Below are 27,420 nucleotides of genomic sequence, written 5' to 3'. Positions count from 1 at the left end.
CATAATGAATGTTAATGTGGGATTTCCCCTCCACCACCTGTTGGGCAAGAATTTGCAATGCTTTAATAAGCTTTTCTCGGCAGAAGCATGGAGCTCAATAGCTGAAGCAGCCCATTTCTGCTATGTGTTACAGACTCCCTAAGGTTTTACTGTCTCACCCATTTGTCTGGCCTCAGCAGGCGCTTCCACGGCCAGTGCAGGTTAGGCTGTAGGGAGCGAAAGACCTGCTGTTGCTCCTCCTAAAATTAGCCTCATGCCAAAGTCTGCCAAAACTGACACCAAGCCAAGTGACAGAGGAAAGGAAGCCCAAATATGTTACCTACTAAGAACGGGTGAGCAAAGGGTATTGTTACAAAATTAACTTCACAGGTAAATATTTGAAAAGCTGGAAGATATCTACTAGCTGCTCTGACTGCTCGTTTCATGTCTGGCTAAGTCATGACCATGCTGCCAGACTAGGGATCCCTTATACCTTTAGCTATGGAGCATGCAATGGGTGAATTCTGCACGATTTAGCCTAAGGCAGACTGCACAGGATAGGACCATGGGGCCATGACTACCCAGTCATCACACAATGGCCACTGGCTGCTTTCTTGCGCTTTCCTCTGCAACTTTAAGAACGCCATGGAGCTCTGGATCATAGCCAATAATCGGGCGAATACATAACCAAGCATGACATGATCATTGCAATTGTGTGGCTGGAATGTTGAACAGTGGAGATGCATTCTGCAATACCGGTCCATGATTGGGAGGCAATCCATGTGACTTCAGGAGTCTCTCAGGGGAAAGGAGTTTTTATCACAGTATTTCCCTGTTATGCAAACTATCACCTTCACAGCAATCCTAAAATAACCCTTTGCAAGAAAGATACCACATTCACCTGATACACCAAGTGGATATACTTTGCCCAAATGAAGTGCTTAGCACCTAATGTCTCAAGTGCCCAGTACACCTCTATGGGGAGCATTATTCTTTTTTAATTCCTGCAGAAATCTGCTGATCCAAGTAATTTCAACGCCAAGCAACTTGACTGGTTGTTCTGATTTCTGGATGTGAAACATTTCAATGTCACCTAAATTACTTAAGTTTTGTTTTGCTTATTAAATACAGTGGTACCCCGGGTTACGTACTTAATTCGTTCAAGGTTACAGTACGTAACCCGAAAAGGACGTAACCCGAACAATTCGTTCTGCGCATGCACAGACCGGGGGAAATCGCGCACGCATCAGGTTGCACTTCCAGGTTAGCAGAGTTTGTAACCCGAAAAGTACGCAACCCGGAGCGTACGTAACCCGAGGTTCCACTGTAAACCAAGTCACTTAGATGTGATCCCACAAGTAAGTCATATGCATTCCAGCTCACGAGTGGTCACTTCTGGGCCACCATCAACCTCAATGAAATTCAGTCACCCCGAAAGTGACTGCTTGGCGAAGTCTGTCTTGGATCATACACTTTAAAACCTGGACAGCTTTATGCACAGTCTCAAGTGAAGAAAAGGAGAGGCTAGCAATCATAAAGAAGCACTGATACAAAGCCTGGTGCAAACTGCAATTGTCTGGTTTCAACCTCTGCTTCCCCTATTACCATGGCAGCTCCTCTAACAGGTAGAGCTAATCTAGGTTCCTCTATAGCAGTGGGGGGTGGGCACACAGGCTCAAATCAAAGCATTAGACTGTAGTTCTGCCCATGATTAGTTTTGGATGGTTGGTTAAAAATCAGTAGGACTTACCTGTTGCACAGTTGTGGGCAGGGTTGCAGGGTAGATGTGTGCAAGATATTTGGGGGAGGGGCTTACTGGCAAGCACCACATGTTTTGGCACAGATTAACTAATATGTGGAAAGCAGTTGGCAACAAAATGGAATGGTAGAAGACGAGAAGGAACAGAGGGGTATGGAGAGTTGTGTAGGGCACAAAAACTCTTGCACTGGCTCCTAGAGCCCAAGGTGCCCTTTGGTTTCTGAAGCTTCAACAGCACTTTGTGCGCATATTTAAACTTTTCTGCACCACCATTAAAACTTATATATAAGGGAAGGAGAGTTTGTAAATTCTTCTCCAAGTTCCAAGCTGCCTGGCACACAAGTGAATGCATGGAATGGGAACATTCCTATCTAACAGTGTGAGCAGCAGCAGCATGAAGGTTAGGAAGTCTGCTTATTACTTTTGAAGACATTTCAGAGGAGAATTCTAATGTTTTCCGTCCCATGTGCTCCAAGCAACTGTCACTCCAGGAAGTAGTTGTCCTGATCCGACGTCCAAATGTTCAGAAAATTATTCTGTGTTAGTTCAATGAAACTGAAGTTAGCTCTTTGCATTCATGGCTAACCCTGGATTTCTCAAGCTCCCAGAGGCTGGCTCTGAGTTTCCACCTCGTTTTTGCAGCAGGGTAATGCCCCCAGAGTCTGGCAAAAGTTTTAAAAGCCTTCCCTCTGACTGGGGAGGGGGGTGTTGATTCTGGAAAAATTAAAAGCAACTGAGCGGTCCTATAGTGACTTTGTGCCAGTCCCTCTCATCTCTCAAATATATTTTCTAAGATGTTGATCAAATTGTCCAGTCCAAGTAAGTAGCCATCCTCTCGGTTCCCTTCCTGCCAAGGGATCCTATGATCCAAGGTCTGCTCATCTGGAAGAAGGGTAGTCTTTCCAAAATCAATGAGCCATACATTGGCATGCCCACTATCATCATGCACAAACAGCAGTGAACTTCCAATTACCTGGAGAGGAGAGGGAGGAGGGGAGAGAGAGAGAGAGAGGCTACTAAATATTTCATGAAAACCTGGTGTCCTGCTGCTCCTGGCTCCACCCGCCATAAACTTAGGGCCAACACATGCTTGTAGTTGAGGATTAAACAAAATTCACTGAGGAATCCACTGGCCTGATCCAGCAGGCTCTATTAATGTTCTTAAGTTTTTATTTATTTACCAGGAGCATTTTAATACTGCTTTATATTTAAAATACCTCAAAGCAGTGCACAGATAATAAAATATACCACGAACAATAAAACACAGAACATTAAAAAAATCCAAATAGTGCAGCATCCATAGTTACCAGGCTGCCCCCACCCTGTTTAATGGTCAGGAAACATCTTAAGCGACCACTGAAAGTCTCCACCCCACATCATTCAGCCCAGACACTGAAGTCCAGCTCTGGGGGCCTTCTGGCGGTTCCCTCACTGCGAGAAGTGAGGTTACAGGGAACCAGGCAGAGGGCCTTCTCGGTAGTGCCGCCCGCCCTGTGGAACACCCTCCCATCAGATGTCAAGGAAATAAACAATTATCTGACGTTCAGAAGACACCTGAAGGCAGCCCTGTATAAGGAAGTTTTTAATGGTTGGTTTTTTACTGTGGTTTTATAATTTTGTGGAAGCCTCCCAGAGTGGCTGGGGCAACCCAGTCATATGGGCAGCATATACAGGTGAAACTTGAAAAATTAGAATATCGTGGAAAAGTCCATTTATGCAAGCAATTATTTTCATTAGCTACTGGAGTTTAATATAGGAGATAGACTCATGACATGCAAATCGAGATATGTCAAGCCTTTGTTTGTTATAATTGTGATGATTATGGCGTACAGCTGAGGAAAACCCCAAAGTTGAAATTGTTAATTTGGGGTTCTCATCAGCTGTACGCCATAATCATCACAATTATAACAAAAAAAAGGCTTGACATAGCTCGCTTTGCATGTCATGAGTCTATCTCATATATTAGTTTCACCTTTAAAGTTGAATTACTGAAAGAAATGAACCTTTCAACGATATTCTAATTTTTCAAGTTTCACCTGTAAATAAAAGAATACTACCGGTAATTATTATCATCACCATCTAGTTGGCTGCTTTATTTCTGAGGGAAGGCTGTTCCACATGATGAGTGCGAAAACTCTCCTTCAGTTGATGGATCTCTTGCAAAGAACATCATCTGATGACCTCAGGGAGTGGGTAGGTTTCTATAGGAGGTGGCATTCTCTCATTCTGTCCCAATTTGCTTAGGGCCTTCAAAACGAACAGCAGAACCTTAAACTCAGCTCAGTAGCTGAAGTGGCAAGCTAGTGCAGCTCCTTTCATGGGAGTGTTATGTGCTCATAGTAGGTTACCTCTCTGTGCAACCTAGTTCCTGTATTCTGCAACAGCTTCCAAACCAATCACCAAGGGCAGCTTCCCCCACTCCACACACACAGAGACAGAAGGCATTGCAGTAATCCAGTTTTGATGCTACACTGTTTTCTTCACATGCTGCCTCCTTGGCCTTCTCTCTCACCCACAGCTCACCTCATGCCGTTTAAAGAAATTAGAAGACTCAAGAACACCACGAATGTCATACAGACGCCTCAAGTATTTTTTCTGTGAAAAGAAGGGGTGGAGGGTTGAATCATGTAACATTTTACTGTCATACAAAAAAATTAAAAACCTGATAGATGGAGGAAATTGTTTCAGAGACTGCTTTACCACAGAGTAATTTGAGATGCTACCCACCAGAAACATAAATACAAATCTTCTGAGAATGGGAGTTTCGTGAGCCAATTTTTTGGGCACATTATGCTCTTTTGGTGTTTTAAGTTGCAATTCACCATTGCACAAGTGTGTGGGTCCCAGAGCCGGTGATTAGTGAGAGCTAAACACCTGTAATTTTCTCTCTGAAGGCTTTCAGCTCATCTGTTCAGAGTGTGGGAAACCCAGCATGGAAAAATGAAACGAAGTTCCCCACCACCCATGATGCAATCTGAACAATGTTACTCTGTCAATGAAAAGAAACAGCATCACACATCTGCTAATGAGGTCAGAGGCCTAAAGCCTACAAAGCACAAGGGTTTGTGCCTGATAGGAACCCTGGTAAGAGGATCAAATATCCATGTTCAGAGCTGATCTGTGTTCTTGGTATACAAAGGGCCTCACTGCAGGGATGCAGAATGCAATGCGTTACCTTCCTTTCATATGCTTAAACTATGACCAACTATAATACCACAAAACCACAGGAAAAGTACTACATATAGTGTGATATTAATATTTATCAGCCACTGTTCTGCCAAACAAGCCTCCAAAATAGCATACAGCAATTATAAAATACAGTAATTTTAAAACAAAAGAGAGAGATGAAGCAGCCAGCATCAACGATAGCAGATCTGTATCTAAGAAGACTGGGAGTTGGTCTACTGTCACACATCCAACTTCTCCCCACCCAAGATGATGCATTGGGTCAACCTTTTACCCAGGTTAAAGAAATCTGGTGAGAGCTTCTTAAAATAATGGGTCTTATTAACCACCTGCTGTGGAGGAAGTGATGGCACCTTGGCCTCTGGTAAGGAAATGTCCACAGCTCCCTCTCCCTATTCATCTATCACAGATTTAATGAGTCAGGCCAGCAAAGGGCCAGCCTCAAACTTCCAAGTATAGCTTACCAATATAGTTGTATCTCCCTTAATGAATTCTGCAAAAACCTGGAAGACTTGGTCCCGTGTCTTCGTTGTCTTGAAGTTGGTGTTACAAGTCCCATCAGCCTTCTGTAAGGAGTAAAAAGAAGGGATGTGGAAGATGTCCTTTTCTGCACGCAGAGGAAAGAAGAAAGGGAAGACACCAGCATGGGGACAAAGAGAGGAATCCCCAAAAGGTGAAGTTGGCTGGCTTTTCCTCAGAGGCAGCTGAACTACACCAGGATGGTTACCCCTACCCTGAATATTAGCTGCTGAATTTACAGCAGTGTGATGCAGAGCAGGGGATGGCAGAAGGTAGATCTCTGGGTGATTTGCAGTAGAACGGCAAGGATTTCTGGATACCAATTGTATTAACAGCAGCAGCTATAAAATGAGCCCGCTTCATCCCAAGTTATATAGCTGGAAGCTGTTCCTCTGAAAAACTTAGGGTGACCAGGAATGTATTTTTGTGTGGAAGGAAGGGACTCAATTCAATTCTGGTATTCAAATCAAATTCTTTGGAATTATTTAATTCTAAGTGACTAGCTCTGGTCAGTGGATCTCAGGGTTCTAGTTAGACATAAAGTAGATCCCTTGAGCTTGAAGTCTGACATCCCTGATACACAGTGCCAGTTTATAACTGGAAAGACCCAGGTTCAAATCCCCACTCAGCAATAAAGCTCATTAGCTAACCTGAGCTAGTCACTCTCTGTCACACTCCTCAGGTGGCAAACAGGATAGAACTGTATTAAATACATTACATAAATAAATAAAGAATCACTGAGACTCTAATACAAACATGTATTTTAGGATATGGTGTACATCATAAACAAGGTGGGCAGGATAAAAGGAACGACTACTGACACTTAATGAAAGCAAGCTATGCTATTAAGTCATGCTTCTGGATGCAATGCAAAAGAGCCCTCGAAAACTGATAAAATTCTGCTCTGGGTTGTAATACAAAACCTATCTGAGTCAGATTTGGCCTTGTGCATGTAATATTTGGCTGCAAAAGTGTGGGCCAGCCTAACACAACAAATGTATGTGTCTTGACAAGAGAAAGTTATGAAACTGCAATGCACATCGTAGGCAGAGACATCCAGCAGCACCCTGGAGTGATGTACTACAGCAAGCCTGTGAGGGCAGCGAAAATATTCTTTCAGTCTGTTGCCAGATGGTACACTAGAAGCACAGCACATTCTGCAATGCCAGCATTGCACTCATTGATGGAGAAAATCTGACAGCATCCTCCACATTTGCTCAACTAACACCAAAGCATGGCCTGCGGTTGGAAAGGGAGAGAAAAAACTCCCTTCTTTCCAAAAGGTTACTTTATTTGCGTACCACACAAACACACATCATCCCGATCTCACAGTGGACAACCAGATGCCTATGGAAAACCCACAAGCAGAATTTGAGAAGAAGAGCACTCTCCCCTCCTGTGGTTTCCAGCAACTGGTATTCAGATTCATTACATCAAGCACCAGCCATTAGTGTGAACGGGAAATACCAAGATAAAGTTCAGCTGAAGTGCTTGTGTGTGGATGACCCATGCACACAGGGGAAAAATGGATCTGTGCAGCTCATGTGCACATTAACTTTCTGGTGTGTATACAGTCTAGGATGCTGCAGGTAGGAAAAGCTAGTTTAGGAACGGAAGATGTCCCACCTTAATCCCTTCGATCCTGAAACCCAAGTTAGCACTGGAGCTGATTGTCTCCCTCCACTGCATATAGCGTGGTTTGGTCACTGCATGCTGTGAGTTCTCCTCCTCAGTGGGTGCCAGAGGATCTACATCGATCATTTTCTTATACATGTCCTTACGCAGCTTTGGTTTCTCTCGCGCTTTAGTCAATTCTTCCTCCAAATACGTCCTGCAAAAATAATATGAAATCGAGCACTTATTTGATACGCCCAAGAATATTTCCATGCCATTTCCATTTATCGTATAGGGAGCTCAGTGTTCGTTACATAGAGTAATAATTACCCTCTTCAAGATAGCATCACATTTTCAAGAAAACTTTGGCCAATCAATGTCAGGGCTTTGAACTCCGAGCCACAATCCATGGCAAGGGTAAAGGAGAAGCACTGGTGTAGCTAAATGTGTGTGGTTTTTAAAAAACAAACAAACCACAATATGTAGCCAAGGTTTGTTATTGGCTTACTGACTTCAGTTTGTTAGCAGCAAAACAGTCTTATCACTAGTTCAAATGTAACACTAAGCCAGGAACCATGGTTTGTTTCCTTCAGGCTCAAGCAAATTTGATTTTGACCATGCGTGGTAAGCATAGCTGCCAAGTTTCGGATTTGAAAATAAGGGATCAGCAGTCTCACCTATCCCGGGACAGTCACATGTCAGTGGTGGGCGGAGCCAAAAGCAAAAGTGGGCGGAGCAGCAATGTAAACTCCAAGCGGGCTCGGGCTCAGAGCGGAAGAAGAGTTTGGATTTGATATCCCGCTTTTCACTACCCGAAGGAGTCTCAAAGCGGCTAACATTCTCCTTTCCCTTCCTCCCCCACAACAAACACTCTGTAAGGTGAGTGGGGCTGAGAGACTTCAAAGAAGTGTGACTAGCCCAAGGTCACCCAGCAGCTGCATGTGGAGGAGTGGAGACACGAACCCGGTTCCCCAGATTACGAGTCTACCGCTCTTAACCACTACACCACTACTCGGAGCGGAGCAAAGAGGAGGGCAGCCATGTGCTCCGCGCAATGGAGCCCCATTGTCTTCTTGTCTGATCCCATCAAAACAGGACAGGAAGCAGCAGCTGCTCAAAGGCAGCCAGGCTCTGCCCACCAGCTAACCCTATTGGCCGGCTGAGGGGCTCGGCAGCAACGGATAGGGGCTGATGCAGGGGGAGGAATACACACACACCCTGTAAGCACGGGAAACGGCTCCCACTTGCTTTGAGGGCTGAGGCTTTTCTCTCCAAGTAGGCAAGGTCTTCCCACCCAGTCCCTGGCCAGCAGGGGAGGAGCTGCTTCTATTAAAAATGGGAAATATAAGGGAAATAAAAAATAAGGGAGAGCAGCAGGAAACTGCTTAAAATAAGGGAGAATCCCGGGGAAACTGGGATACTTGACAGCACTGGTGGTAAGTCATTGTTTAATGCTCACCATGACGTTCAAATATGGCTGATGTACCAGTTCATCAGAAGGCAGAATGGGCTTACAATCCACATGAAGTTGAGGGATGGATTGACCCAACATCAGACTGCCATCCCCTCAAAATCACAGCTATCAACAAGCCACCCACAGTGAGACAGCAGAGTTATTGCTGTTTAATGCCTCCCACCTGATTCCCATCTTGCAGTCCATCACACAAGGCCCTTCAAAATTAGCTAGAAGGTCATCTAGTTGCATGTAGGACTCGCCATCTCTCTCCACCACGCCATGGAAGACAGGGACGCAGGAGCGCAGTGGGTCATTCATCAGCAGCTCAAAGCACTTCTCCTCATTCTCAGAGTAGCGCTTCAGAATCGTTCCACCGTCAGCTGCCTTGAAACTCCCTGCAGTAAACAGAATTATGATAACTTGCAACTTTCAGTCTGGTAGGAGGGAAAGGTCTCTCTGCCTAGTTTGACTGCCGCACCTCTTTCTTCCAGCTGAAATACTTTCCTGGAACAGTAACATAAGTGCCTTGTAAAAAGAACACCCAATGCAAACAGTGCCTGTTAAAACACACACACACACACACACACACACACAGAGCCAGCATTCAGATGGAATCACATAAAAAGTTGTCTCCACTAATCATATAAACATGTCCAAGTCTAAATGCACTAGACTACACAGGAGGTTAACAGGGCAAACCACATTATTACTTTGGTAGCCAGATTCAGTGATAAAATCTATGCAATGCTACCACTATGTCCTGAACTGAGCTTCATCCTGTACCTGCTCTTAGCACACAAGAGAGAAGCTATCAGTCACTGATCATTAACCAACAAGCCATGTCTAGAAGCCAAGTTGTGCACTTTGAGTACACACACGCTCTTCCTCCAGCGCCCTCGGAATCCTGCAGCTCCAAAATTTCACTACTCTGAGGTTCAAAAGGAATCCAATCTCAGCCACACAGCCAACAAAATGAAGCTGGCTGCAACAAGAAGTACAGATGAAGCAGCTTCCACAACTGTTGAGGCGAGTGTAATGTCAGGATCTGTTTTCGTTTCACCCAAATATCTATTAATCCGTAAATCTATTAATCCATTGCCTTCTGAAACAAATTTATACCCTAAAACGCAGCCAACAAGGCTGAGCCTGAATCTTACATTGTCTTCCTGCATTGTAAGCTGGTTCACATTAGTGCCTGCAACTGCAGACTTCTCTGTAGCCAGCATCAGAATTCACAGGGTTCTCTTGGAATCAGTGCAAAATGAGCTGTAATCAATTAATCCTATTCATTTTTATACAAGGAAATACCTCCTGCTCCAGAGAACTCTGCACATAGTTTTGTTGACTTATGTTTTCCTTTAACCTCAGTCAGTTACTATAGGAGCACTAAAGCAACCATGCATAAATTACATCAAGCCAATTTTTAAAGAAAAAGCTTGGCCTGAGATATTCCAGCCATTTCTACAAACACTACATTAAACACAATCTGCTTAAGCAGCTCCTTACTGGCCACCCTGCCAGACTTTCCTTTCCATTCTCTGTGACGTACACTTTCAGCACACTACAGCAGTGGCCTTGACAGTGTTTGTTTCTTCTTGAGAGTTTAGGCTCCAGAAACTTTCATGTGTAAGGTTGGACCACAGACTTAGAAATAGAAGCCTACATAGGTCTGTGGACACACAAACACACACACACACACACACAGAGAGAGAGAGAGAGAGAGAGAGAGAGAGAGCGCTAAGTCCTGAAGGATGCAAATGATTTACATCTATTCCAGACATTTCACAAAGGAAAAGCAACTGAGAGGCTAGTCCCATAGACCAATCTTTTCTTGCATGCCATTGTTTAAGTGAAAACACAAATCGAGTACTACCAAGCTGCACAGTCAAGGCATGATTACTCTTCTTAAAATCACAAAACAGACTAGGTTCATATCTATTAGGAACTCTGTGCTAGCATTTATTATCAATCTTCTGGTTACTGTCCTTGTCAGAAAAACCAACCCCGTGTATTATACATTTTTCTTTGCATTTAGTGAAGTTAAGAAGATACCAGGCTATATCCAACCATGTTGCTAAGCAGATACTAGTAAGGTTTCTCACAGCACAACAGGTAGGGAAACAATTGTTTAAAACGTGTCTCCTCCCCCCGCCCCACAGTGTCTCTGTGCCCCTCTAAATCTACTTTGGAGGGTTCCCCAAGGCTCTGGAGCAGATATTGGGGGGGGGGGGCATGGAAGAACTTCTGGGGATAAAACCCCACCCCACCCCCACCCCCAAAAATGCCTACTCAACCCATTCTGCTGGCAGAAGCCTTTCTATCAGCTGAGCAGCACAACTGGAGAAAACCCACTGTTTTATATCAAATGTGATTATTTTAAAGAGATTTCTACAAGCTTAGAGGTCACACTGGAATGGCTCCAGAACCACAAACAGCTCATAATCTGTCTGCTAGACAAACAAGCAGACTTAGTCAATTAATATGCTTCCTTCTTCCATCAATTTACTTATTTGAAAGTGCTTGTTGCCCATCCCCAAAGGTCCAGAGTACATAGCATATTGACAATCAGATAGAAAAAGCAGTTCACTTGCCAGAGATAATCTGGGCATTTAGGGCTGATCGGTTTGCAATGTCCAGATAAAGAAGGGGGGCATATTGCCCTCAAAATCCTTCCATTTTTATCAACCATTTTATTATAAGCTTCCTATTTGTACAGAGTCAAGCCAAGAAAAGTTTTCACCTGTGTGACCAGCCAGCTGCACCCAGGAGTATCGCTTCTTGAAGGGACTGATGACTGGCAAATTGACAATCGTTTTTAACGTCTGCCATGCTTTTTTCTGAAACAAAGAAAGGAAAAACCTTTAGCATTGTCACATACCACGTAATCAGGCATTTGTGAACAGAGATGCAAGGTCTCCTGCTTGCACTTATGGCTCCCCAACTGACTTCCAAGGCCAACTTGACATGACATGAAAGTGGATTTCCATTAAAGACAGTCTCAACGACTCACCTAATTGAACAGAGCGTTGATCAAAGGCTAACACAGGCATAGCTAATTCATGATGCTCAAACTCAAGGAGAGGAACACCCTGTGAGAAGGTCAGCTTTTTAAAGAAATGCACAGGTCCAACACATCAGCATGCTACCTAATCCTGGAGGTGGGTAGTGTATTTTAAAAACAAAGTCAAAAAGCTGTATCTGCATGCTTTCTCTCTCTCTCTCTCTCTCTCTCTCTCTCTCTCTCTCTCTCTCTCTCTCTCTCTCCACCCCGCCCCCCAGATTTGCCAAAGTTATTTGAGCTTCTTGATAACTAAACATGATTCTTAATTAAAGAGAGGTTTGGGGCAGGTGGCCCAATCCAAACAACATGGTGTTAGAAGCCCCTCTCTTGGTGCCTTGAGGTGGGCTGCAGCAACCGAGTGTGCTGTTTCAGTTGTGGTAACCTCGCTTATGCAATGCTCTCTTCAGGGAGGCTCACTTGGCATATACACTACAGTCTTGTTGGCACCAAGCAAATCTATCTATCTATCTAATCATTATCATTATCATTTCCCCACTTCTTTTCAGATGCCAACTGAATGTGGTTTTAGTCCACTTGTCTTTTACTGACACTTGCCATTTTTAGCTCAGTTTTATTGGGTGCCCCGCCCTTGCTAGCCAACCTAAAGAGCATTCATACTTCAGAGTGGGATATAAAATTTCAAAGAAATACATTCCTTTTCCACCTCCCCTCCCCGCGCTAGCATTTTAACAAGGCCAGAAAACGCTGCCACGCGGTGTCACCTTGCTAACACCTTTCTGTTTTAGTTGTGACATCTTTGGATATACTTCTGTTGGCCGAAGGGGAAAGTGAACAGCTGCCGTATCAACAAAAGAAAATGACCTTTAATACCACCACACGGAGAAATATGCACGGAAAGACAAAATACCTTGCTCTCCGGAACTGAACTGGGATGATTAGTTTAACGGGGGTTTTTTATTATAGCATTTTCCCCCTCCTCAACTGATCAACTCCAAGGTTCCCTGAACAATTAATGTACAAAGCATTGTTTTGCAGTCAGGAAGGGCCAGAGAAGCATTTGGCAAGCCTAGCAATTACTAAACAAACATTTCACTAAGATAAGGAGCACTCCACACTGATTCTCTCTCACTCACACATGGCACCATATCCTCCATGGCACCTTAAGGAACAGGATAAGGGTCTTGGTGGAAGAAAACAACTAGTGTCTCAGTCCAGGGCTGCAGCATTTTGTTCTACAAATAAGGCTGCTGCCATAGGAACATGAATCGGGGAATATATACCGGTAAGTTTTCTGCATGGATTGCTCCATTGCTAAGCAAAGTGTTTCCACTCCACCCCCTGCAGAAGCCTATGAAACTCCCATCACAGCACTTTCAAGTGCTATACCCTGTTTCTGTCCTGGGGTTTCTTCTTCCTCGTGCCCCTTTCTCATTCCACAAGCTAAAACACACCATACAGCTCTTTAATCCCATCCAGAAGGTCAAGCTAATAGTAAATATATTTCGGGGTGCAGAGGGATGGGGGGAAAGACACACGTTTTCCTGTCAAGATCTCACAGTTCTACTAATCACACATTTCACTTAAAAGCAATTATAGGTTAAAAATGTGTAAGGAAACGTGGTTTGTATAGCTGATGGACTAGTTTCAAAAGGCTGTGTTGTTTTTTTTAATTAATTACCATTAGGAGAGGGGGAGGAATCCTACTGACGAGCCTGCCTACACTGTTTAATTTTCATGACCCCTGGATCCTTCTCAAATAAAATCTCTGCTGGTGCTCGGAGCAAAAATGATGTTGGAATTTTCTCCCCCTTCCCTGAGCTCTCATGCTCAACAGTACAAGCCCACACAAGCCCACACAGTGCTATTATGATAGCAAGAAACAAAAGGGGGAAATGCTTTTTCTTTATAGACTGAATTAATTGCCAGTCATCCTCCTCTATTATTTCTCTTACTTTTATATGTCCTTTGAGCTGAGTTGATAATTCTAAGGCTCAATATATTACACCAAAATCTTTGCAGGCTAGAATGTCTCACGTTGTCTTAGGAGAGCACTTTAGAATATAATTGTGTTTGTTGGATCAGGTCCATCTTATCAAGCACTTCAACAGTGGCCACCCAGATTCCTCTAGGAAGTTCAAAGGAAATCAGGATGGTGACAATTGTCTTCTGCTACTTTACTGGACAGTGTTCTTGAAGCTACCAACATATGTTTGACCAAACTGCGGGAGGCAGTGGGAGACAGGAGTGCCTGGTGTGCTCTGGTCCATGGGTCACGAAGAGTCGGACACTACTCAATGACTAAACAACAACAACTTTACTGGATACAAGCTCTGAAGATAGATATCCTATTTTTTGCCTATTACCTGGTAACAGCCAGACTTTTCCTCCACCTCTCAGTACAGTTCTAGGTGTGCAATGATCTGAATGTGCCAAAAACAATTGCATGCAAAATAACCATGCCGGGCATCTCCATTCAGCATGTTGGCATTATTTATTGATTTATTAAATTTGTATACTGCCCTTCATCCAAATACCACACAGCAGTACACAACATAAATGCAAACACAAAAAATAAAGCAGAAACAAAAGCAAAACAAACCAATGATGCCCCCTCCCACAGACACATTTAAAAGGCCATAGAATGTTAACCCACCAAAGGCCTGGTTGAAGAGAAACATTTCCACCTGGTGCCTAAAGATATGTAATGAAGGGGCCAGGCAAACCTCCTTGGGGAGAGCATTCCACAAACAGGGAGCCACCACAGAAAAGGCCCGTTCCCATGTTGCCACTGGACCTCTCACAGGGGAGGCACACAATAAAGGGCCTCAGATGATGAGCCAGGGTCCGAATCGGTTTATATGAGGAGAGTCAGACCTTGAGGCATTGCAGTCCTGAGCTGTTTAAGGCTTTATAGGTCAAAACAAGCACTTTGAATTGGACCCAAGAACTAATCGGCAGCCAGTGCAGTTGTGCCAGGATTGGTGTAATATGCTCAGACCATCTTGCCCCTGTGAACAACTTAGCCGCTAACTTCTATACCAGCTGAAGCTTCCAAACCATCTTCAGAGGCAGCCCTGTGTTTAACCCAAATTGCTGTTTGTTGCACTTCAACTGTAAAGAGCAGGTTTTCACAGGGAAAGCTCCGGGGCAAAAGAGAGAGACAGAGAGGCCTTGGACACAGAGCATTAAATCACGATGTGCCTGGAAAGAGCGGAGGAGAAAGCTAAGTGTGGATAAAACCTTGATCCGCCATCCTAGACTGCTGCCCACAGCCCTCCCAATATTCCAGCAACTCTCTCTCAGAAAGAGAGGGAGCTGGAAATGGTGTCTCCACGCTGGAAACAGAAGGGATGGAGGGAGGGGAATGGTTTCCAACTGTTCCAGCCCCCTTTGTCCTCCTGGGAGATAGCCCAAAGGTGCTGAGTCATGACAGCATACACAACACTGATATACTCAACACTTTTACAGCTTTCGGATGCCACGGCAGAAATTAAGAACAGCTCCATTGGCATAGGAAAGAGGAGCAGTATAGGTTCAGATTAGTAACTACAGCTACTTAGCAACGAATTGCTGCAAAGAAAGAGTAGAAACCCACAGGCTCCATTACTTTTCTTTTTTAAAAAAACACCACCACCTTGCATGCAATATGCTGTGTGATCACTGCGGGAGGACCTTGTTGATTAGTGGAAAGCGTGTTTGAACTATGCTGCTGAATGGCTGGCTTGAGTGCGCCTTGGCTTCGTCATGCTACATGGGTAGAGGGGTGTGCTTTGTTTGCCTCAAGGCAGGTACTGGCAGAAATGAAGAGACATGTCAGACGCTGAGCTACTGCAAGGCATTTTCACAGCAAGGACAGATGGATCCACCCTTTCCCATCTAATGCTGGTTTAGTCCTTTCAGAAAACTGGCTCAGTTTCATCCCATTCATTGGCAGATTTGTTATTTTTTTAAGAAAATCCTGGAATAAACAAAAAAAACCGGCCAGTTTTGTTGTTGTTGTTCAGTCGTTCAGTCGTGTCCGACTCTTCATGACCCCATGGACCAGAGAACGCCAGGCACGCCTATCCTTCACTGCCTCTCGCAGTTTGGCCAAACTCATGTTAGTAGCTTCGTGAACACTGTCCAACCATCTCATCCTCTGTCGTCCCCTTCTCCTTGTGCCCTCCATCTTTCCCAACATCAGGGTCTTTTCTAGGGAGTCTTCCCTTCTCATGAGGTGGCCAAAGTACTGGAGCCTCAACTTCAGGATCTGTCCTTCTAGTGAGCACTCAGGGCTGATTTCTTTAAGAATGGATAGGTTTGATCTTCTTGCAGTCCATGGGACTCTCAAGAGTCTCCTCCAGCACCATAATTCAAAAGTATCAATTCTTCGGCGATCAGCCTTCTTTATGGTCCAGCTCTCACTTCCATATATCACTACTGGGAAAACCATAGCTTTCACTATACGGACCTTTGTCGGCAAGGTGATGTCTTTGCTTTTTAAGATGCTGTCTAGGTTTGTCATTGCTTTTCTCCCAAGAAGCAGGCGTCTTCTAATTTCGTGACTGCTGTCACCATCTGCAGTGATCATAGAACCCAAGAAAGTGAAATCTCTCACTGCCTCCATTTCTTCCCCTTCTATTTGCCAGGAGGTGATGGGACCAGTGGCCATGATCTTAGTTTTTTTGATGTTGAGCTTCAGACCATATTTTGCACCCTCATTAAAAGGTTCTTTAATTCCTCCTCACTTTCTGCCATCAAGGTTGTATCATCAGCATATCTGAGGTTTACCAACAAACAAAAAAGCACTTATTTCTGTTTAGAGCAGCTAATAACTGCGGTTTTTTGCTTTTAAAAAAACTGTTTTGAAATGGTCCCAGGAAGCGATTGCATGTCATAATGTGCAGTCCCTTCCTAGGTAATTGTACATATATAATAGCCTTGTAAGGCTACCAGGGCATTGTACAGAAAAGAACAAAAAATGGCTAGCATGATAAGTACATGAGGGCAGCCATATTTTTCTCTAGGGGAATTTGCTGTTGGATGTGTTCCACCATTTTACAACAGAGCTAATGTGATCATGTCATTATCTGTTTATTGCTCTTTTCTCCTCCCAGCCCTCATGTAGTCATCAGTGCCACAACACAGACACTGAAAATGCAGGTTCTTAACCATTGGCATGAACTTTCTGCTTATTTATCCTTAAGAAACCCAAACTGAATGAAATAATGTTTGGCTTCGGAGACCCCACTGCATTCAGTTTGGCTGAAAGATATAGGAAGCCTCTTAGTTGCTGCAGTACACATACATCTAAAGGCCAAACTAGGCATGAAGTTAATTGTGTGACTACTTACAACAGTAGTTTTCAGCCAGTGTGCCGTTGCACCCTGGGGTGCCTTGAATGATGGCCACGGGGGCCACGGGCAACACTGGCCTCTGTCCCTCTTTCCTTGCCTCCCTCCTCTGATGCCCTCTCACATCCCTGCCTCCCCAAGGCTTGCACAGCTGTTTGTTGCAGCAGTCCTGCCTACAAGCTCTGCAGGGGAGTGGTGCCTCTGGGGCTGGCCATGGGGTCCTGGTTGCCAGAAGCTGAGGTGGCCTCAGAATAAGCAAGCAAGTGGGGGAGGGAGCCCAGCCAGCCAGTTCACCAGCCCTTGCTTCTGGAAATGGACAGAAAGTCCCAGGCCCCTGTGGGGCAATGTGAGGAAGCACCTCTCTTTGGTGCTGGGTGTGTGTGTATGTGTGTGGCAGCTCAAGAGACCGGGGTGGCAGCAGCGGCTGCCCAAAGGACTCCCCAAAAGAGGGGAGAAGATGAGGGAACACTCCACAAAGGAGGGTGTTTGAAAAGCGGTGAGGGGTTTCTAGCTCTGCAGGCAAGGGGTGACATAACTGGGCTCCTGAGCCCCACAGGGGCGCCGCAGAAAGAATGTAGTTGGTCAAGGGAGCCGTGGACTCAAAAACCTATGACTTACAGGCTCAAGGATCCCTATCACCCTCTTAGGTGGACCTGAATATTGCGCTCACAGTATGTGTGGCATTTCAATCACACTTGCAATGAAGTCCACACTCCCTGCCGATTATCCAGCCACACGTCTCACATGGAGTGCACGGATGAAGTTAACAATACCAGGATGTTTTCCCATCAAAACATTTAAGACCAGCCTTTGTCTACTAGTACATCCCCCATTGTGCCGTGTTACTTGCCCTTCCTCCAATTCCTCTTCGGTGGGATCATTGTGACATGTTCCAATATGTGTGGGATTCCTTCCTCAACAAAGTTTTACACCCAGTGACCCGTCATGAGTAAATCAGGGGTGGAGGAAGCTCAGGTCAAAGGCAGGCCTCGTTATCTATCTAACTCTGGAGAATTTCCTAAGGCCGCAACACCCCTCCACCAGCCTAGCTCCGTGCTCTCCTGAAGTGCTTTTGCCTAGCTGGGGTGTGTTCTTGAACTGTGAGGCAATCTCTCTTGATTGTGTCAGTGTGTGCATAGAAACCTCTGGTCTTTGCATGGCTGGAATGCAAAGGAAAGGGTCGTTTCTGCTGCTCTGGCCACTTTTGCCTCTGACCCTGGGCGGCGGCAGCAGCAGCATGTACCTCAGAGGTAGCTCATGAGGAAATGCAGCCCTGGGCTTGAAAAAGGCTCCCCACCACTTAAACAAATAAATATTTCTGTGTCATTGCTCACTGCTGTTGGGATATATGAGGCTGTGGCCAGAATTAAACACAGGCATTAGCCAGGTCTTTTCCACTATGACAATAATGGACAGCAGCAAGAGGTGTGGAACTCTGCTTTACATTTGCAGACAAGAACACAGTCACAGGTCAGAGAAAAACACTGCACCGCTAAACTAAATATCTATCTTCATTTGCCGCTCAGGTTTGTACACATTCTGGACACCTGTATGTTCACAGAACAAGGGAGGGATGTGTTAAGTTGGGACGGAAATTGCATCTGGGGAGTCTCAAATGTCTGGATTTTTAAGCCATTCTACATCTGCATTGTGTGGGAGTCCTGGACACATGCTTCATATTTCCTGTCCCCACTTCCACACCTTCATATATCGTCATCCAATGTCTCCCTATCCTTGTTCTATACTACCACTATTCTTGCAAAACAGATTCATTTTGGAATCAGATTATGAAAACATATGGGCATTTCCTTAACATGCATGATAGATGCCAAGCACATAATCCGAGTTTCCTTTTCACATAATTAGCATTTTGTTTTTGAACACACAGTCCCTGACAACCTCGCCATTAAAATGTTTTTTTAAAAAACATGTGACTAGAATTTCACAAATTATCCTCTAATGGTTCCATAAGGAGATTTCTCAAGGTGAAAAGCAAGATTTTAATGCACAAAAAAGATGAGAATGGGTAATTCTCACATTCCTACCATATAAAAATCTATCCCAAATTGAATTTACGAACAGTTTCTGAGAACAAAAACTCTCTACCCTGTCTACCCACAAGGAAAGCTAAATTCAAACAGACAATTTTCCATTTTCACCCCTGTGCAAAGTGGAAGAATGAACCAAGCCCTCTATAACCAACTCCCAACTAAAGAATAGGACACAATTAGTGGCAGGGGGGCTTTAAAAATGGGATGTCATGATTGAGTGAAGGTGGCTCTGGAAGGAAATGCAGTCCAAATATGACATCATTCCTACCATCACCACCAAGCTAAAGCACCCATGACAGATGGCCATCTAACCTCTGCTTTAAAACCTCCAATGAAGGAGAGTTCACAACCTCCCAAGGGAGACCGTTCCACTGTCAAACAGCTCTTACTGTCAGAAAGTTTTTCCTGATGTTGCTGGATTATGACTCCCATTATTTCTGAACACTGGCCATGCTGGCTGGGGCTGAGAGCCAACATTATGTGAAGGACACCCAACCTGGCTACCCCTGCCATAGACCATACGTGGGCTTCTCCCTGGCTTAAATTGGGAGGCATCTTTATGCTGCTGACTCTAACAGAGATCTGTGAACCTATAACGCTTTGTCACATGAAGACTGCAGATTGGGGGGAGAGTGAAGAAGGAAGCAGCTAGCAAAGCCAAAAGAGATTTGGCCCTCGCTGCTTCTCTCAAGACAGGAGTGCCTCTCATTGGAAATATGTGAGCAGCTGTTCTTGAAGTCCATAAATCATCTACATGCACAAATCAGACACACATTTTGGTCTGAGACACAGTCTATGCAAAACAGGTATTTCTGGTTCCAAGGTGGCAGAAGCAGTTTACAGCAGAGAAAAGATCCCTCAGTTTTGGCCTATCTCACTCAGGAACCACTGGTAAACATTCTTCTTATGTAGATCAGGCATTAATTATAGGCTTGTCAGAAAGATTTATCCAGGTGAGATATGATGGAAGTAGGAAGACTTTCAGGGCAAGCCGTGACAGGAGAACAATCACATATACTCGCTGAGATTAAGACCGTGAGCAGAGTGCCTGAAGCAAAGTTAGAGCATGGCCCTTCCATCAGAACACCTGACACTGGTCAAGTGTCTATACCAGACACTTTAGGACTGATGCTGCTGATGGTAACCAACTCCTTCCTTGTTGCTGGGAGAGTGAAAAGAACATTGCTAGTAGAGAAAATGTTAATGCCCCTCACTCCAAGTAAGATAATAGGACACTCCAAAATCCACTAGGAAGGACCATGAAAATAATAGCCCAGCAAGTTTAATATTTATTTATTAAATTGTTTATTAAATTTATATCTAGCCCTTCCTCCTAGAGGAGCCCAAGGCAACAGTATCAGCAAAACAAGCTTGCTAAGGACCTATTTGGGTAGCCGAGGCCTGCTAATAAAGCAATAATGATCAAGCTGTGGTGCTTAGGAAAATAAGAATATGGAAGGTATGTAGCTGTTCTGTGGAACTGAAACCATAAAAACACATTAAAAATTCTTTTGAGCTTCTGTGGCTGCTATTATCCACCCACCTGCCATCTATATTGGCTCATATTAAGGATGCACATCAACTGAATGAGGACACGGTTGGGTGTCTATCTGAACTCCTCTGAATTGTGGGCATCACAATTTAAGAAGGATGTTGGCAAGCTGGAACATGTTCAGAGGAGGGCAACCAATATGAATAAGGTTCCGGAAACTAAACCTTAGGAGGAGCGCTTGAAGGAGCTGGGTATGTTCTTTGGAGGTCTTTCAGCAGAGGCTTGACAGCCATCTGTCAGGAATGCTTTGATGGTGTTTCCTGCTTGGCAGGGGGTTGGACTGGATGGCCCTTGTGGTCTCTTCCAACTCTATGATTCTATGATTCTATGTTTAGCCTGGGGAAAAAGGAGACTGAGATAACCTATGATAGCTATCTTCAAATATCTTAACGGCTGTCACATGGAAGAGGGAACATGTTTGTTTTCTCCTGCTCTGGAGGGTAGGACTCAAACCAACAGCCTCAAGTTACAAGAAAGAGATTCCGACTAAACATTTGGAAAAACTTTCTGACAGTAAAAGCTGTTTAGCAGTGAAAGAGACTCCCATGAGAGGTGGTGGACTCTCCTTCCTTGGAGGTTTTTAAGCAGAGGTTGGATGGCCATCTGTCATGGATGCTTTAGCTGAAATCCCTGCATTGCAGGGCGTTGGACTCAAAGATTCTATCATTCTATGATCCTTGAAGAAAGGGTGGGATATAAACACACAGACCTCTTTGATTTCTACTTTGTGATCATCTGAGAGTGGAAGCAAAGAGAGAGAGAGGCATGTACACCTTCATAAACCAAGTACACATCTAAACAAACATTTGTCAGGAATCCGTTTACTCCATCTAGAAAGCCAATTGTTGCATTGATAGAAGCACAGGCCACAATTTGTGAGGCGATGCAAAGGAGCACTGGCAATAGTTCAAATGGTGGGATCTGGACTATGACGTTTGCAGGGGTTCTTGATTGCTATATTGGCTTCTTCTGCTGGAACTCCCTTCTCATAGTCATTGTGTGTGCTCTGCAAATAAAGTTTAGATATGCTTGCCATCATGTTCAACAACATACTGCAAGTTATGGTGTAAATAATAAAACCTGGAGCAATGAGGTTTGCATCTTGCCACTTTTCTTTTCTTTTATTTCAATGAATACTTTCTCATCTCTCTGCAGGCCTAACTCAGCCAGTCCTGAGATGCAAACAGGAAACAAGAACCCCAGAAAGGATACACCTGCTGAAGAGCAGCTGTGACCTTTTGTTACATATTGAGTGCAGAAACCAGAATCACCCCAGTGTGCTAACAGACAGAATCATGTGCGCTATTGAGATACTCATGGAAGTGGGTGAATGGCAAGCACTGCACATTTCATTTCGTTGTTTTCTCAACGATGTAGGGGTGCAGAACAAGATGTTGCAAAGCACACACGAAGCTGGACCTATTTTGCCCCATGGTGATGAAAAATGTACAGTGAATCTCTCTCTCTAAAGAGTAGGGATATTTAAGAAAGCAGACAGAATGGGTAACTGTGCCTGCTTTCCACTTTAACTTAACAGGTAAATGAGTATTCATTTATTCAGGTGAGGAATCTGTCAAAAGTACTTTGCAAATCATTTAACTTCACAAAAACACTGTCAAGAATATCACCGTTCTTTCCATGTCACAACAAAGAGCTGGTTAGACACACAAAAAAGCGGAGGAAATTCAAAAAATGAGGGCCCTTTGACATTTCTCATCTTCACATAGCACCACACCCAATGCCCAAGTTTGCCTTCAGTTGATTCCTTCTGGAAAAACGATGAGTCGCAGTAATCCTTGCAATGTATGTTAAGCTTAGGCCTACTTGTGCAATTAATGGTACTGAACTGCAAGATCCTTGTTCAGTTGTTTGCAGTATAAATGACCGAGTTCTTTTTTTTGTTAATCTTGCTTGTTCTTTCTCTCTTATCATGGCTGTTATACAGCCCTTGCTGTACTTGAAAATGTCAATTAAAAACAAACAGTTTTAACACTCGTTAAGAACCAAAGAGTACCATGATGCTAAAGATCAATGAGTGGTATTCAATTAAGTTGTACTCAGAGTAGACCTATTTTCCCAGTCTAAACTCCATTCCCTCTCCTTCCCCCACTGCTGCTCTATTAGCCCTCTGATGTTGTCCCAATCCAGTTCAGCCCTTTCCCTGTTTTCAATGTTTGTTTAATATGCTAAATCAAATCACAGTTGGCCAAAAAAAGTGAAAGCAGCAAAGAATTTCTTGTTAGAACTGTAACCGATATATAATTTTGTCCCTGTGTGAATTACTGTTCTTGGCAAGCAGCCTACCCTGAGGGCAGATAATTTTGTTAATTTGGTTGCCTGCATAAGGAATGACTGAATGCTCCAATTCAATGCAGTAATGTGGCCGAACAACCTTTCCCTGCTGCAGTCAGATTGAAAGGAAGGTCAGTTCAGAGCAGTGGTTCTCAATTGGTGGTCTGTGGACACCGAGGGGGTACGTGACACGATTCACATAACAAAAACTACCATAGAGATATCAAATTTTTCAAAAATAGGGGGTCCATGGCTTGGGTTTTGAGAACTTAACTAATTGGGACTTAACTAATTGGGAACCACTGGGTTAGAGCAAGTACAGGTAAGTTTGAATAGAGGAGGGAACCTAGCTCTTTCGACTACTTTGCAGACCACTGTGCAGATAACATTACACACTGGACATGACAAATTAACATTATTCTCAATGCACATTAACTTCCATTAAGTAAGGATTCTAGAAAACTACTGGGTTGTTTATTAAATTTCCTTCACTTACGTCTATATTAAGTCTACTAGCATATTTGGGTAAAGTACGCATATTAAGGCTTAACAACTATGGGCGTAGCCGGGGGGGGGGGCAGGGAAGGCAACTGCCCCTCCCCAGATCAAGTAAAATAGGAATACTTAACTGACAAATCACGTCAGTTCTGCCCCCCCCCCCAACAAAAGTCCTGCCCCCCAACAAAAGTCCTGGCTACACCCATGTTAAAATCTCAAACAAGAGTTATAACTTTACCAGCATTATGACTTTCTGATGATCAGATTTCTATGAACAAAGGATAAGAATAAACTGAAAGTTTTCGTGAGAGGAAAACTGAGGTTCCTGAAGAACCTGCAGTGAATTAGGGCTATTTAATTTCTTCATATGTCAAGTGTCAACAATGAGACAGCGAAGTTTACAGATGACACTACATTGTTTAGGATGGTAAAAGCCAGACTTGCGTGTTTTGGGTAAGCAACATGTGCAAAATATCCAACTTAAGTGCATTTCCCTAAATGTATGCTGCGTGAGAAATGAAAGCGCACTTTGGAGGAATAAATTCCTGACTCAGTTAGGGGTCTGGATCGTGATCCCCGCTATGTCTCTGCACAATTCAAACTTCATTGCTCTAGCCTGGCCTCCTTCCAGCCGAGGAAGGATTATCCTGCCACATGTCTATGTGAATAAGTGTGTGTGTCAATCTTAACTTATTCTGTGGTTTATTACTGTACATCATGTCATAGGTAAGAAAACTGACATAACTCTAATGACAGGAGACCCTCCATGATGAACTCTGGTGACCTTGGTGCAAGTCTGATTCCAGCTTCATCTCCTTGAGGGCATTCAGGAAATCTTCTGTGTACCTTGAACCTTGTAGAGGTCAGCATATATAAATCAAGTTGCCAGTAAAGTCTACTCAAAACTCCTAAATGGAGGCCATCAAGATCAGGGGTAGGCAACCTAAGGCCCAGGGGCCAGATCCGGCCCAATCGCCTTCTAAATCCGGCCCGCAGACAGTCCAGGAATCAGCGTGTTTTTACATAAGTAGAATGTATGCTTTTATTTAAAATGCATCTCTGGGTTATTTGTGGGGCATAGGAATTTGTTCATCTCCCCCGCCCTCCAAAAAATATAGTCCGGCCCACCACATGGTCTGAGGGACAGTGGACCGGCCTACGGCTGAAAAAGGTTGCTGACCCCTGATCAAGATGATGTTGTTTAGTCATGTCCAGACCCTTCGTGATCAAGATAATGGTACAATAAAGGAAGCCAGAGAGCAAACAAAGGATGACCAGTTTAGCCATCAATCACTAGGGGGATTTTCTTTCAAACACTTAATATGCACAATGGGCAAGGTGAAGCTGGGCAGGAACTCCAAGGTAAAGTAAATATAATTGCTCATCTCAAAGGGCCCCCCTTCCACCTCCATGAATAAAGGGATATAAAGGAATCCTAAAAGTTGTAGTCAATGGCTCTCCTAGCTGCAATGAGGACACACTCAGTGCACTCAAGGACATACCAGTGGCATAGGGAGCCCCGGTGACACCTGGGGCAGCCTCGCACGCACTGCTCCACCTAGGGCAGGGCATGCCAAGGGGTGGGTCACTCCACCAGAGCAGTGCCCCTCCCCAGTGCCCTCCACCTGGAAGGTGGCTGAAGGGGACATGGTATGCATCTGCGCTGCCTGCAAAAGCAGTGTGGGCCAAGATGCTGCATCCCTCCCAGGCACCCTCCTTCTGGAGGGTGGCTGAGGGGAATGTGGCCAGCAGACGACAGCCCCACACTGCCTTTTGGGGGTGACTGAGGGGTAGGCAACAGGCGTAGGGCTGGAAGGGACTGCAACCCCAATGTAAGTGTCACCTGGTGTGCCCCGCCCCTTCCTCTGTTACTGCATATCACCCACTTCGCCTTAAGGACAGGTATACACCCCCCCTCAACACGTCTTCTGTTTCTTGCCTTACTATCAGTGTGGGTCCTGCTGGCAAAATTGTCTTCCTCGCGTTTCTATTGGCTTTTAAAGATAGTTAGGGAATCTTTCAGATCAAGTGGTGTGTGTACTGTAGGATTTGCTACCTGCTTAAACTGCAATTTTACTGTCTGAAGCAGCACTTTTATATTCTGCCATTTTCATTTCATATAATAAACCAAGCTTTCTTTATTCATTTTGTGTAAGAACCTCTTGTGGGCGTAGGGTTGAGGGCAAACATATTCATGGACGGGCACACGTTTTAACTCCAGTAAAAAATCCTAAACCTCTCGCTAGCTTATGTATGCATACATGTGAGTGCTGGACACACATGTGAGTTCAAACACATACTCAACATCTATGCTCAGTCCGATAATTCAATCATCCCCGAGCAGATCGCAGAATTACCTGTCCTCAAAGGAAGCTGAACGCCCAGAACAACAATTCACACATGGATATTAGCGAGTGCAATATCCTGCTTCCCCACAGTGGCCGGTCAGGAAGCCTCCAGGAAGCTAAGAAGCAGAGCACTGATGCAATATTCCTCCCCTCTCACAGGTCCCCAACATCTGCCTTGCAGCATATTCCTCTAAACATGAGATGGTCTGTTGCTGTGGCTAAGAACCTTTCATGGATGACCCTCTATTACGGTAATCTGTCAAAGCCTTTTTCCTGATGTGATCGCAGCTACTGGTCATCACCATATCCCCTCCCTCTCCCCCCCCCCATGTGCCCCCAAAAGTTGGTTCAGGGGATGTCAGGAAAGCTCCCAGAATAGCAGGCAGGTGGAGGATGGGGCAACTGTTCCACCTGAGAAGTTGAAATGCTTGCACTGACATAACATTCGACAAAGCGCACCCCTGAATCCCTCCCATTGTTATCATTTCAGTGCTAAGTCAAAGCTAATTCATTGAAGTATTGTCACTGTTTTTACCTGAATGAGAGTGCAGTCTGTCCTGCTGTTTTCAGTAGTCTGTGTTTGTATTTTTATGTGCCTGATGTAATGTTTTAGTGTTGATTATGTATACAGCAGGTTGTGTACTTTATGAATGTTGGCCCATTGAACTTTTAAATAATAACACATAAAACTAGTAATTATGGAGCTCCTTCAGACAGGCATTAGCTTTGCTGTGGTTTGTCAAACAAGATCTAACAGACTTTGCATGGCAGAAGCTGCCACTTTATTCTTCATCTAGGCAGGTGTCTTTTCTCTCTGGTTAACAGTAAGAATTGCTTTGCATTATTATGCCATATGCCCACATACAATGAGCAGTCTTCATTGTAGCTGTAGGGCCAACTATGAAGCAGCAAGGGAGATTCCTGGTTAGCAAATGAAACCGTCATCTGCAGGCCAGGTCTGGTCCATATACCATTAGTTGCTAATCATAGGATTGCCACACTACACAAAATGCATGCTATGCAGGCATGCACAAACAATAAATGAAGACTTTTTTCCTAGGGTAATGGTTACCTGACTAGGGAGTCACCCTTATTATGTTAGCTGATGCTAGACTTGTCAGACAGAGGTCCTACTTTATGCATCTCCAACATTAACCCACCCAGAAAGCCAACTCTGCTGTACACATTACAGTGAATCAATATGTGCTTGAGTAAACAAACCAAATCAAACTCCCAATAATGTGGAGATAAATGTCACAGCTTAGTCACCACTGCAACTAACCCCACAAACCACAAGCACAAAGGTATCCTTAACAATGCCTTTCCAAGCCTGTCAGTGGCTAGTTCTAGAAAGGAAGTTGTATTTCATTGCACCACATAATGCATGACAGTATTATAGGTGGCAGGCATATAAAATAGAAATTGGTGAGTAAGAACTGTATGCAAGATAGCTTTTTAACCGAACTGTAGGGACCCTGGTTATGGGCTTTGCAAGTAGTTGGATGTTCTGTGAGTGGTTTTCTACACATACACACATACATATATGCATTAAAAAGTAACTTATACAGTGGTACCTCGGGTTACGAGCTTAATTCATTCAGAAGGTCCGTTCTTAACCTGAAACCGTTCTTAACCTGAGGTACCACTTTAGCTAATGGGACCTCCAGCTGCCGCTGCCACCACCACCGTGCAATTTCTGTTGTCATCCTGGGGAATAGTTCTTCACCCGAGGTACTACTTTTGGGTTAGTGGAGTCTGTAACGCAAAGTGTTTGTAACCTGAGGTGTTTGTAACTCAAGGTACCACTATAG

General features: G+C 44.3%; 1 protein-coding gene across 1 annotated transcript in view; it reads right to left on the bottom strand.

Annotated features, from left to right (window-relative positions):
- Positions 1–1,285: 1,285 nt before the first annotated feature.
- Positions 1,286–27,420, bottom strand: part of ITPKA (inositol-trisphosphate 3-kinase A) — a 54,893-nt gene continuing 28,758 nt past the window's right edge. The window contains exons 2-7 of the mRNA XM_033145631.1: positions 11,254–11,350; positions 8,695–8,908; positions 7,070–7,274; positions 5,389–5,490; positions 4,262–4,333; positions 1,286–2,711 (exon numbers count right to left, since the gene is read on the bottom strand). Coding sequence (XP_033001522.1) covers positions 2,508–2,711; positions 4,262–4,333; positions 5,389–5,490; positions 7,070–7,274; positions 8,695–8,908; positions 11,254–11,350 — 894 coding nt within the window. The 3' untranslated portion in view covers positions 1,286–2,507. The remainder of the gene's footprint in view (positions 2,712–4,261; positions 4,334–5,388; positions 5,491–7,069; positions 7,275–8,694; positions 8,909–11,253; positions 11,351–27,420) is intronic.

This window comes from Lacerta agilis, chromosome 1 (assembly GCF_009819535.1).
Source record: "Lacerta agilis isolate rLacAgi1 chromosome 1, rLacAgi1.pri, whole genome shotgun sequence".
Taxonomy (NCBI): domain Eukaryota; kingdom Metazoa; phylum Chordata; class Lepidosauria; order Squamata; family Lacertidae; genus Lacerta; species Lacerta agilis.
This window is presented reverse-complemented; position numbering and strand designations above follow the sequence as displayed.